This window comes from Marmota marmota, unplaced genomic scaffold (genome assembly GCF_001458135.2).
Source record: "Marmota marmota marmota unplaced genomic scaffold, marMar, whole genome shotgun sequence".
Taxonomy (NCBI): domain Eukaryota; kingdom Metazoa; phylum Chordata; class Mammalia; order Rodentia; family Sciuridae; genus Marmota; species Marmota marmota.
Window position 1 is genome coordinate 9,821,345 of NW_026000205.1, and position 13,338 is coordinate 9,834,682.

Below are 13,338 nucleotides of genomic sequence, written 5' to 3' on the forward strand. Positions count from 1 at the left end.
CCCACCTTGACCATCTGGCCTTTGTTGGCATTTACCTGGTGAGCCCTCACTTACCTGCACACCGTCTTCCTTGCACATCTCCAATCACAATGAACGGCTCTTTGCCTTGCTCCAATAAGGTAATCACTTCTGGCTTTGAGGCAGAATATCCTGATTACAAGAAAGAAATACAACAAGATATAAAAGTGATATGATATGCCAAGTTCAAAAATATTTTAAGACTTGATTAAACTTGTAGTAAACTATGGATCCATAATATCAATATATACTTCAGAGAAAACTAAGATTAAAGAATACTCAAATTAGGGTAACCGCACGATCCTAGAGCATAAAGAAACTTGATATGCAGGGAAAAGGTCCCATTTTATAATTAAAACTCCTGCAGACTCACTCTGTTGAGAGACAGTAGTAACTGAGAGCACCGACTCTGGAGCCAGACTATAAGGGTTCAGATTCTGCTCTTCCATCTACATACCAATGATTGTAAGCAAACCACTTAAATTCTCTGGGCCTTAGTTTTCTCACTTGTAGAATGAAAATAAAAGTAATACCTATTTCATGGCTAATATTCAGAACAATTCTTGGTATATGGTAAGCACTCTACTAGCTATTAGTATTTTATTGATACTAATTTATTTGGAGCAAAAGAAACTTCCTAAGATAGTTTGAAGTTGTTGTTGTTGTTGTTCTTCTTCTTTTTTTTTAGGTGTAGATGGACACAACACAATGCCTTTATTTTTATGTGGTGCTGAGGATCGAACCCGGGTCCCACCTGTGCTAGGTGAGCGCTCTACCACTGAGCCACAATCCCAGCCCCAAAGTTCTCTCTTTTTGAGTTTTTTTAAACAAAGTTGGTGTTATTTTATTTGGACCTTTATTTTGTTCATTTATATACGGTGCTGAGAATCAAACCCAGTGCCTCACACATGCTAGGCAAGCATTCTACCATTGAGCCACAACCCCAGCCTGAGATTTTTTTTTAATATACCTTTGAGTCCACAACCCCAGCTCTAGTTTGAAGCAAGAGCTAAGGTAATGGATTTTAATTTTCAATCACGAGGTGTTTGGTGTGAGAAACAGAATGCATTCATTTTATTTTTAAACACATTACTAATTTAAATTATGACATAAGTCGTGACACTGGGTAGGACTGTTATCCTGCCAAATAGAACAACCATAAGCAATTCTATATATTTTATTTTATTTTTTAAAGAGAGAGAGAGAATTTTTTTAAATATTTATCTTTTAGTTTTCGGCGGACACAACATCTTTCTATGTGGTGCTGAGGATCGAACTCGGGCCGCACGCATGCCAGGTGAGCACGCTACCGCTTGAGCCACATCCCCAGCCCCCCATAAGCAATTCTAAGCTCAACTTCAATGTGAAACGTTATTTCTTTGAAATTGACTTTGGAATAAATATCCTATAATTCAAATCTAGTCCCTTAGTCATCAAAAAAGATGCAACTATGGCAATGGATTAAGGAAATGGTTCATGAAGATCACTACAGTGTGGTGAAATGCTATTTACATACCAGTGAAGTTCAATTAATTCCTTGAGTAACAGGGAAGAAATTCAGTTACTTTCGTAAAAAACAGTCCTAAAGGGCTAGAGATATAGCTCAGTGGTAAATGATGTGTTTAGCAGGATAAGGCCTTCAGTTTTAATCCCCAGTACCCCAAAATAAACAAATGTTCTGAATTCATGTAAGGGAAAGCTATTATTTCAGAGAGCAGTGTTTAAATTATTTGAGGTAAATGACCTTACCCAGTGAGACCAAGTTGCTATAATTCTCTAGCATCACATCTCTGTACAATTCCCTCTGAGTAGGGTTCAGGCACTTCCATTCCCTTTGAGAGAAGACTACAGACACATCACTGAACTTCACTAGTTTCTGAAATGAGAAACCAACACATTACTGGTATAGAATGCATACTTAAGGAAAAAGAGGAGATAAAATATTTCATTGCAGCAAGTGGGAGACTATACAAAACAAAGGCTAGGGCTGAAAGCTTATGACAAAGGTAAGAGATAGGAATGACACTGGTGTTTGAGTAGAATGGCCTTATTTTCTTGAAGAATCTAGTTGCTACATGCAAAATTTCCTATATATTATGGGATTCTTTGATTACTCAAACATTTCTGAGAACAAATTAAATGTTGCCCAATTAAATTAAACAGTGGATACAAGCAAATTCATCTTTTCCTTTACTTAAAATCATATAGATTTAAAAAAAAATACTATATAAGGGCTGGGGCTCAGCAGAAGAGCACTCGCCTAGCACTTGCAAGGCCCTGGGCTTGAGCCTCAGCACCACATAAAAATAAATAAAGATTAAAAAAAATACTATATAAAATATCTCCTAGAATAATGGGTTTGTATAAAATTAAAGAATTTTAAAAATATTCAGCTTAATCTTTATGTCATTATGTCCTAATTTTTCCTTATTTGGGCAATTCTATTGTAAATGTTATTCATTTATTCATGTGAGACAGAGTCTAGGCTCATCTGAACTTTGTGGCTTCAGGTGATACTAATCACCTATGTCTTCTGAGCAGCTGGGATTATAGACACTGGGCCCATCTTATAAACAATAATAATAATAATAATAATAGTGGCTGGGATTATGGATCAGCGGTAAAGAGCTTGCCTTGCATGTGCAAGGCCCTGGGTTCCATCCTCAGCACCACATAAAAATAAATAAAGTTATTGTGTCCAAACTACAACTACAAAAAATAAATATAATAATAATAATAATAATAATAATAATTATTATTATTATTACTATCACTACTATTACCAGGGATTGAACTCAGGGGCACTTGACCACTGAGCCACATCCCCAGCCCTATTTTGTATTTTATTTGGAGACAGGATCTCACTGAGTTGCTTAAACACCTCACTTTTGCTGAGGCTGGCTTTGAACTCTTGATCCTCCTGTCTCAGCCTCCTGAGCTGCTGGGATATAAATTATTTTAATCAGCTAAGTAATAATGAAGCAGGCTAGGAGTGTAGCTCAGTGATAGAGCACTTGCCTAGCCTGCACAAGACCCTGGATTCCATCTCTAGCTCTGCAAAATAATAATAATAGTAATAATGATAATAATAATTAATAATAATAATAAAAATACAATCTTATGGATATACCAAACTTAATTATAGAATCCAGAAAGTAAGACATTTATGTTAGATAATCTCTCTTAAGGTTTCTCTAATCATGGGAGAATACAAAGATCTAATATTTATGCCTCTGGGTGATTTTCTTATAAATACTGTACACTTTCTTTGTTCCTGGAACAAAGAATCTTGATGTAGAATTAGCCAAATCACACAGATGTCAAGACCAGCTTATTCCATTCAACCTCAAAATGGCTCCTATTGTGGATTTTCAACTCTTGGAGATTCCCAGAAAAGGTCCCGATTGCTCCATACACAGAACCCAACCATATAGCGAGAATGAAGCCAATCAACACTAAACTGCATTTTGCCTACAGACACAGTTCCCTGGAAAACTTTAGTTTTCCTGTGTGTCATCAGATAAGCTCATCCTTTGTTTGATTACACTTCAGCTCTGATGAGGTAAAATACTTCCCTCCAGAGACTTCGTTTTTGCCCCATTTGTGCTGCAGACAGAGAATGCATGCACAGCAGATGCTGCAAGGTTTAGTCAGGTTCAGATGAACATTTGTTAAAGAAAACAGGGGCATATAAGAGCCACTGGGACAATTAGAGATGAAAGAAAACTTCAGTTAAATAAGAAGGTTCAGTATAAAGAATGAAAATTCTTTCACGTGACCCTAAAAGGGACTTGGGGAATCGCAAGAAAGAAAGAGACGGCTGCTTACGTGAGCCATGGTTTTAGGTTTACAAGAACTGGCCAGTCTTCCTCAGGGTTCTTCTAGAGAAGCAAAGTTCTGAGAAACCTGAATTGGATGAGAAAAAAAAAAATGAACCAATGACAAGAGGCTGTTTCAAAAGGATGCAAATAATCTTTTCTTCTCTATTCTTGCTTGTAAACACTGGCACCCATACTTCCCTCACATGCTCCTCCCTTGTATTCTCCCTGTCAAGGAAGCTGGGCTACTGTAAAGAGCAGAGGCTCGCCTGTATTAGAACTCATGATCAGTATCTTCAGCAGGGGAGTTCTGGGCAATCCCCACTATGAAGATGCTGATCTCCGCCCAAGGCTGGGATGTTCAGAACCGCCCTGACTAGATTCTCCTTCCTGATTCTCAATTCTAAAAAGTGACCACACAAACTAAAACAGACGGCAGTTTTCCTTGCTTTAAGCCTTTCCTGGCCTCCCTGGATTTGAAGACAAAAGGCAGAACAGACTGGGAGTCTGCAAACTATGGCCCATGAACTAAATCTGGACCATCCGTTTACTCTTGTCTATGGCTACTTTCAGAAAATTCCAATAGCCATTTAACAGAGTTATATGGCCTATAAAGCCTAAAATACTTAGTATTTGTTCCTTTATTGATGTGACATTTGCTGACCTCCAGCATGGACAATGCATGACAGCCTTTATCACTGCAAAACTGTACCTGCCTACTGGGATTCCTACCCTCACCTGAACTAGAACTACCAGAATTCTCAGGGCTTGCAGCTCCCCATTTCCCCCAGTCAGAATCATCCACAGGATTTTTCTGCTTGACATCCTTCTTACTCTTTCTTCATACCCAAACTTTGTGAAAAGTGAATTTATCATCCCTACATCGGTTAAAAAAGAAAGTCAACTTTTATATGATTGATACATGCCATATAGCTCAGAATAGCCCTAAAACACTGTTATCTCCATTTCAAACACTAGAAACAGAAACCTAAATCCAGTTAATTAATGGCACATATGAGTTCTGATTCCAGAATTGTCCAACTACAAAGCCAGTTTGTTTTCAATTCTGCTCTTGCTATGGATATGCAGAATTTCTTATGACACCTTAGGAAACCTGAGCATGAACAATAATAGAAGTAACTTACCAGGAAGTATTAAATGTTGCTAATTAAGAAGATATGTTGAAGGGACAAGTAACATTTTATGTTTAGTTCACAGATGGATTTAAAAGACTGATTACATGTTAGCAAGGTTGGAACAAAATAGACACACAATGTCATACAATGGTATCACTTACAAGAGGGTAAATTTTCTAATTCATGTTGATGTGATATAAAAACAAACAGAGGAGGATCTCAGGTATTGGTAAAATAAAATAAATATTCAGGAACTAGTAGTAATTTATTTTTTTCAGTTACAAGAATTTCTCTACAAGCTGAGCATGGTGGCACACGCCTATAATCCCAGTGATTTAGGAGGCTAAGGCAAGAGGATCACAAGTTCAAACCCAGCCTCAGCACTTAGTGAGGCTCTGAGCAACTCAGTGAGACCCTGTTTCTAATATAAAAAAAGGGTTAGGTGGTACTGGGGATATAACTCAGTTGGTGGAGTGCTTGCCTTGCATGCACAAGGCCCTGGGTTCAATCCCCAGCACCACACCCACACCCACACCCACACCCACACACACACACAAAAAGGCTGGGTATGTGGCTCAGTGGTTAAGCATTCCTGGGTTTAATCCCTGGTTCCAAAACAAAACTACAAAAACCAATACAAGCCAGGTATTTAACAATCCTATTTTTAGGACCCTAAAGAAAATAATTTATATGTGGGCAAAAAGATATATGCAAACAGGGGCAAATAAACTAATTTTAAAAAGGAAAAGACTGGGAAATAATAAATAGCCTTCAATAAAGAATAGGTTAAATAAATTCTACTGTATCCACATACCAGAAAACAACAAGTCATAAAAATGATATAGATTGGGGGTAAGCAAACTTTTCCTGCAAAGGATGAGATAACAAATATTTTGGGCTTGGGGCTCAGTGGTAGAGTGCTTCCCTAGCATGTGTGAGACACTGGGTTCGATCCTCAGCACTGCATAAAAACAAACAAATAAGGCTGGGGATGTGGCTCAAGCGGTAGCGCGCTCACCTGGCATGCACGGGGCAGTGGGTTCGATCCTTAGCACCATATAAAAATAAAATAAAGATGTTGTGTCCATCGAAAACTAAGGAATAAATATTAAAAAATTTCTCTCAAAAAATAAAATAAAGGTATTATGTTCATTTATAATTAAAAATATGTTTAAAAATTTCAAAAGATATCTTGGGCTTTTTGAGTTACTCAAAATGTTTAATTCTGATGAAGTCCAATTTGCCTATTTTTTGGGGGGTAGGGATGTGGCTCAGTGGTAGAGTGCACACCTAGCATGCATGAGGCACTGGGTTTGATCCTCAGCACCACATAAAAATAAATAAATAAAAATATTGTGTCCATCTAAAACTAAAAAATAAAAAAAAAAAATTGCCTGTTTTTGTTGTTGTTGCCTGAGCTATTGATACAATATTTAAGAATTCCTTGCCAAACAAATACTTATCCTTTTATTTTCTTTTAAAGGTTTTATAATTTTAGTTCTTACATTTAGTTTTTTTTTTTTTTTAATGGCACTGTGTGGCAGTCAACCACTAAGCCACACCCCTAACACTTTTTATTTGAGACATGGTCTTGCTAAGTTACTGAGGTTGGCCTTGAATTCGTAATCCTCCTGTCCCAGTCTCCTGAGTAGCTAGGATTATAGCCAAGCACTACCACATCCACCTAACTTTTACATAGGGTGTAAGGCAGGGGACCAACTTTATTGTTTTGCATGTTAACTATCCAGTTTTCCCAGCACTACTTGTTGAAAGGATGATTCTTTCCAAATTGAATAGTATGGGCTAATTTCTGGGCTCCCAATTCTACTACAATGATCTACCTATCTATTATAATGACAATATCATTGCCCTTTTTAACTGATGTGAAATTCATGTAACTTAGAATAAATTATTTTAAACTGTAGAATTAAGCGGTGTGTTCACAACATTGTATAATTACAACCTCTCTCTAGTTTCAAAACTTTATCATTGCCCCCTAAAAATAAATACTATCCATGAAATAATTACTATTCATTTCTCCCTCCCCCATTTTCTGGTAATCTACTTTTTGTATCTATAAATTTGTCTACCGTATATGTTTTATAAAATGGATTATACAGCCAGGTGTGGTAGCACACACCTGTAAACTCAGCTACTCAGGAGGCTGAGTGGGAAAAAAAAAGGGAGAGATTATACAATAATATTCAATGTCCTTTTGTGTCTGGCCTTCACATGTTTATGAGGTTCTTCTAAGTTGTAGCATATATCGACTCTTTGTTCTTTTTGTCCATTTTCATATTTCCAAATATCAAATCAATCCTTTAGAAATCTGGCTGAGCACTTTACAGAACCACAGTGAAGAAAATACTGTGTCCCAGAGGGCAGACTGTGAATTATGGTATGGGAAATATTCTCTTATCAGTAAAATCCAGTTAAGTGGTTTAAAAATTAGCTACTTCTAATATCAAAATTGGGCGGGTATAGTTGCCTGTATTTTACTTGGTAGAAGTTAATGCCACATTCCTAAGTGCTCCTACTTTGAAAGAAAAAAAAAAACAAATTCCCAATACAGAAATTGGGAGTAATTCAGCTTCACAGGACTAAGAATGGCTGGCTAGTTCAATACATTATAATAAATCCACATAATGGATCATAGTTATTAAATGCTAAATTGCAGAACTGGTTTGAATATGGAAAAAAATCAGTATATCCTGTCAGGGATAAAATCAGTTTATAAAACATGACACACAATAAAATAGTCAAAGAGACATCAATATGTAGCAAAATGAATAGAAAGTTATGCACTCATCCATTACCATGCCTGTAGGTGTGTGTGTTTTTCAATACTGGGGACTGAACAAAGAGCCTTGTGCTCTACCGCTGAGCCATATTCCCAACTCTTTTATTTTTTGAGACAGAGTCTAAGTTGCTTAGGCTAAATTACTAAGGCTGGCCTTGAAATTTTGATCTTTCTGATTTAGCTTTCCAAGTGTTTGGGATTACATGCATGTGCCATCTCACCCTGCTTCATGCTTGTATTTTAAATGAATTGCTTTTCATACTTTCCTTTAGCTCCCAAAATGTAAACCAATTCTATTATTCCTCCGTTTGATTTTCTAAGCATGTTTTTCATACCTAGACATGGCCAAAATTTCCAAAAGACATCGTACACTTGATAAGTCTCCCTGCAGGTTCCTTTTTGTATCTTCCTGGTATATGGGTTTATTTCTAAAAAAAGTCTTTTAAAATACAGCTTTGCCAGGCATGGTAGCACACGCCTGAATCCCAGCAGCTTTGGAGGCTGAAGCAGGAGGATTGTGAGTTCAAAGCCAGCCTCATCAAAAAGCGAGGCACTAAGCAACTCAGTGAGATCCCGTCTCTAAATAAAATACAAAATAGGGCCAGGGATGTGGCTTAGTGGTTGAGTGCCCCTGAGTTCAATCCCTGGTGCCCCCCCAAAACAACAACAACAATAAGCTTTATTGGAGATATGACTTATATAATACCCACTTAAATGCTCTATTAATGATTTTTAGTAAATTTTCGGAGTCAAGCAATCATTATCATGATCTGACTTTAAAACATTTCATTGGGGCTGGGGCTCAGACACTTGCCTGCCATGTGTGAGGCTCTGGGTTCAATTCTCAGCACAACACATATATAAAATAAAGGTCTATCAACAACTAAAATAATAAAATAAACCTCATACCATTTGTAATTACTTTCTGTTTCCAATTCCACTTTCTAGCAATTACCAATTTACTTTCTATCTTAGTTTCTTCTGGATAGTCCATATAAATACAACTGTACAATATATAGCCTTTTGTCTTTCATTTGTTACTTGGTATAATGGTTTTGAGGTCTGTTGATGCTGTTGCATGTATTAGTACTTCATTCTTGTGAAATGTCTATTTAAATCATTTACACGATTTATAGGCTGGGATTGTAACTCAGTGGTGGAGTGCTTGCCTTGTACATGTGAGGCACTGGGTTTGATCCTCAGCACCATATAAAAATAAATAAAATAAAGGTATTGTGTTGGGCAAGGTAATTCCAGTGGCTTGGGAGGCTAGGGCAGGAGGAGTTCAAGTTCAAGGCCAGCCCCAGCAACTTAGTGAGGCCCTAGGCAACTCAGTGAGACCCTGTCTCTAAATAAAATATTTTTCAAAAGTCTAGGGATGTGACTCAGTGGTTAAGTACCAAAAAAAAAAAAAAAAATTGTAGTGTGTCCATCTACAAGTAAAAATATATATATTTTTAAATAAATCATTGTCCAGTGGGGTGGCATACACCTAGAATTCCAGTAGCTCTGGAGGCTGAGACAGGAGGATCACAAGTTCAAAGCCAGCCTCAGCAACAAACAGTGAGGCATTAAGCAACTCAGTGAGACTCTGTCCCTGATACACTAAGAAAAATTTAAAAAGTATTTACACATTTTAAAACTGAGTTACCAATCTTCCTATTGAGTTATAAGTCTTCTTTCTATGTTCTAGACACAAGCTATATATTATATGATTTTTTTCAAATATTTTTTCTTGATTTATGACTTGGCTTTACTTTCTTTTGTTTTTGGTTTTTGCAGTCCTAGGGATTGAACCCAGATCTTCACGCATGCTAGGCAAGTGATCGACCACTGTGCTACACTTTAAGCAGTTTGGTGTTTTCTGAAGGACAAAAATTTTAATCTTTAAGACCAGTTAATCACTTAAAAAAATAATTTGTGATTTAGTGATCACATATAAATCTTTACATATGCCAAAGTCATGAAAATTTTCTCCTATATTTTCTTCAAGGGCATTATAATTAGATTTCACATTTATACCTATGATCTATTTTGTTAATTTCTGTCTATGGTATGTAAGAAATAAAGTTCACCATTTACATATGTTTGTCCAATTGTTCCATCTTAATTTGTTGAAAGGATTATCCCCTTCCTATTGAATTGTCCTGGCACATTTGTTGAAAATCAATTGACCACACCCCCTCCAAAAAAAAGGAAATTATTATTAAAATAAATCATTACCATAATTGCAAAGTTTATTTCTGAACTCTGAATTCTGTTCCATTAGTCTATGTTTTTCCTTATGTTAATACTATATTTTTAGATTACTGAGGCTTTGTATTGTTTTCCTTTTTAGAGAGGGAATTTTTAAGATATTTTTTAGTTTTCGGTGGACACAACATCTTTATTTTTTTTTTATTTTTATATGGTGCTGAGGATCGAACCCAGCGACCCGAGCATGCCAAGCGAACGCGCTTCCCCAGCCCTGTATTGTTTTTCATTATGTAAGGTTTTCTTTATTTAAGAGATCATTCACAAAATACCATATCCATTTACTTTTTGTCATATAGCTGAATGTGTTAAGTGTTCCGAATTCCATTCTTATGTTTAATGAATCTGTTTTATTCTTTACCTTTTCATATTTAGGGTTTAAGTATTAGTGTGACAAAAATGCTATCTCAGAAGCAGAGAAAATAACAGGCAGAAGGAAGGAGAGAGAGTTCAGTATATTGCTGAGGTAACCCAGGACTACAACTATCTGGGAACCACCACCTAACAACGCTATAGTAAAGGCCCCAGCCTTCCTGGCCTCTCTCCTCCCCAGGGTGGAGAAGCTAAAAAATATTCCCTCTGTTCATATGCCGATGTTCAATCTCAAATGCTGTTGTCTAACACCTTACCCCCAGGAGAGTGCTAAACATTGAACATGGAACAATACTGTCCCAAAGACTCAGCAGCAAACCTAGACATTTATAATTACCTACAGTTATTACAGGTTTTGACAGCTATGCAAATGAAGTACTGGATTCTAGGCCCATTTTCACTCTGAATTCACAAGACGGTGGGAAGCAGAGCCTCTCAACATGTTATTTCTACTAGGGGACAGATGGACACACGGGAGAAGGGGAAACACCACGCGGAGGCGGGGAAAAGCCACCTCAGCACAATGTGACACTAGCCAGCTTAGCGCCTCCACCTGGAGGAAACGCGTTAGTTGGCTGCCCGCTCCACCAGGGCCAGGAAGGACTACTCTGCCATGGTCTTGAAGGAGTGGTAGCAAAACTGCATGAACACACAGAGCGCTATCACCTCGGCGCCCACCAGCCTTCCCACTACTCCTCTTAGGGCTTCCGCTGTGATGAGCCTCTTTGGACTGGACAGTCCATCTGGGAAGGGTGATGGCGAGACTTTTTAAATAGGAACAGGAAGGAATCTGCAGGGTTCAGCAATTTTTTTCCCCTTGTTTTAAAACAAGGTGCCAATTTTTGTTTTACATGCTGGTCAATCTGCCAGCAACTTCCGCTCTGTTCCGGAAGCCATAGCAACACGGAACTCAACGCGCAGGTCGGAAGAGAAATACTGAAGCAACACGGAACTCAGCGCGCAGGTCGGAAGAGTATCACCGAGACAAATCAAAGGGAGCGCCCGGAGTCTGGCCAGTGTGTCTAAAGTAAAAAGAGGAAGCGAAGGAAAACTGTGAACTGGCCGCTTGGTGGACACTCCCACATGGCGCGGCCGTCCTCCTGCAGATCCCGGTGTGCTGGGAGGAAAACCAGGCGGGCTGGGGCTGAGTGGTAGAGCACTTGGCTAGCACGCGTGAAGCACTGGGTTCCATCCCCAGCACCACAGTAAAAAAAAAAACAACAAACAAACCTAATAAGCATTAGGTCCATCTACAACTAAAGAAATGTAAATTATATATATATATATATATATGAAAACAAGGCGCAGGGAGAAAGGCCAGGAGGGAGACTGTAAGAATGGGGTGGGGAGGGGCACCTAACAGACACCAGAGACAGCGAAGCCAAGATGTTCACAGCCCACAGGTGTCACCAGCTCCGTGTTTCCGTTTTAAGAAAGGAGGACAACCTCAGGTGCGGGAATGGTGACTGCGGGGTGGCCGGTTCAGGCCACCAGGNAGCTCTTTCATTTAATTCTAGCAATTTTTTATGGTAGTTTGGTTTATATATCTTGCATTTAATTTTTTCCTTTAGATATGCACATGAAAATTATTTTAATTTCATTTTTACATTGTTCCTTGCTAATACACAGAAATACAATTAGTATTTATATATAGATCTTGTATGTGAACCTTTTTGACTACTTCTATTATGTCTTATATTACTTAAATATTTTCTACATACATGATTATGCGTCCATATAATATAGACAATTTCAGTTCTTTCTTCCCAGTCTGGATGATTTATTTATTTATTTTTTCCAAAAGTCTGAAGAAACTTGGTAGGAGCAAACATTCTTATTCCTGAACCTAAAGGTAAAGCATAATGTTAAAGGAAATTCCCTTTTATTCAGACCTGAGATTTTCCCCCCATGAATAAATGTTAACCTTATGCCAAATACTTTTTTATAAAATAAAATACTTTAAAAAAGAAGTATGCAAATCAGACAAGAAATAACAAAGAAATAAAACTCAGTTGAAGCTGGACACTGTGGCACACACCCACTTTTTTGGTAGTTACGGAGATGATAATGTGGTTTTGCTTTTTCTGTTGACAGAATTGATTTTTAGGGTGTTAAACCAATCCTATATTGCAGGGATAAATCCCATTGGTCATTTTTTTTGTGCCGCTCAATGTAACTTCCTAAAAATATGGAGGATGTTTGTCTTATATTCACAAGGGATATTGGTCTATGGTATTCTTCTACTGTCTTTATCAGGCTTTTGTAGCTGTGTAATAATGGATTCACAGATGGTTTGGAAGTATTTACTCCCCTATTTTCTATAAAAGTCTGTGAAGGATGAGAATTATTTCTTAAATGTTTGGTAAGATTCCACAGTGCAGCTATATAAGTCTGAAGTTAACTTAGTGAGAAAGTTTTAAATTAAAAATCCATCTCTTAAAAAAGTCCATTCAGATTTTGTATTTTTTAATAATTTCTTCTTCTTTTTGGTAATTTGTATCCTTCTAGAAATTTACTTGTATCATCTAATAGTTGTCTAATCTATTTGCAGTCATTCATTTATTTGTTATTTCTTGTCTGATTTGCATACTTAAATTTTTAAGTATTTTTTAAAGTATTTTATTTTATAATAGTTGTACATGGACAAAATACTTTATTTATTTATTTTTATGTGGTGCTTAGGATGGAACCCAGTGTCTCATACATGCAAGGCAAATATTCTACCACTAAGCTATAATCCCAGTGCCTACTTGCAGTCATTTATAATATACCATTATAATCTATACTTTTTATTTTATAAGATATTTAGAGATGAGAAATGTTCCCTCTTTTATTCCTGTCTTTAGTACTTTGCTTGTTTTTCTTGGTCAGTCTAGCTAATATCCTAATATCCCTTATAAATATAGACACAAAAATCCTCAACATTTTTAGGAAGTTATGT

General features: G+C 37.1%; 1 protein-coding gene across 5 annotated transcripts in view; it reads right to left on the minus strand.

Annotated features, from left to right (window-relative positions):
* Positions 1–13,338, minus strand: part of LOC107151760 (zinc finger protein 540-like) — a 35,028-nt gene that overhangs the window by 12,173 nt on the left and 9,517 nt on the right. For 3 of the 5 annotated variants that reach the window (XM_015497145.2, XM_015497146.2, XM_048791087.1), the window contains 3 exons: positions 3,847–3,924; positions 1,768–1,894; positions 55–150 (listed from right to left, as the gene is read on the minus strand). In XM_015497145.2, coding sequence (XP_015352631.1) covers positions 55–150; positions 1,768–1,894; positions 3,847–3,855 — 232 coding nt within the window. In that variant the 5' untranslated portion in view covers positions 3,856–3,924. Of the gene's footprint in view, positions 1–54; positions 151–1,767; positions 1,895–3,846; positions 3,925–12,118; positions 12,244–13,338 lie in introns of all 5 variants that reach the window. The other 2 variants (XM_048791088.1, XM_048791090.1) reach the window with 1 other exon arrangement.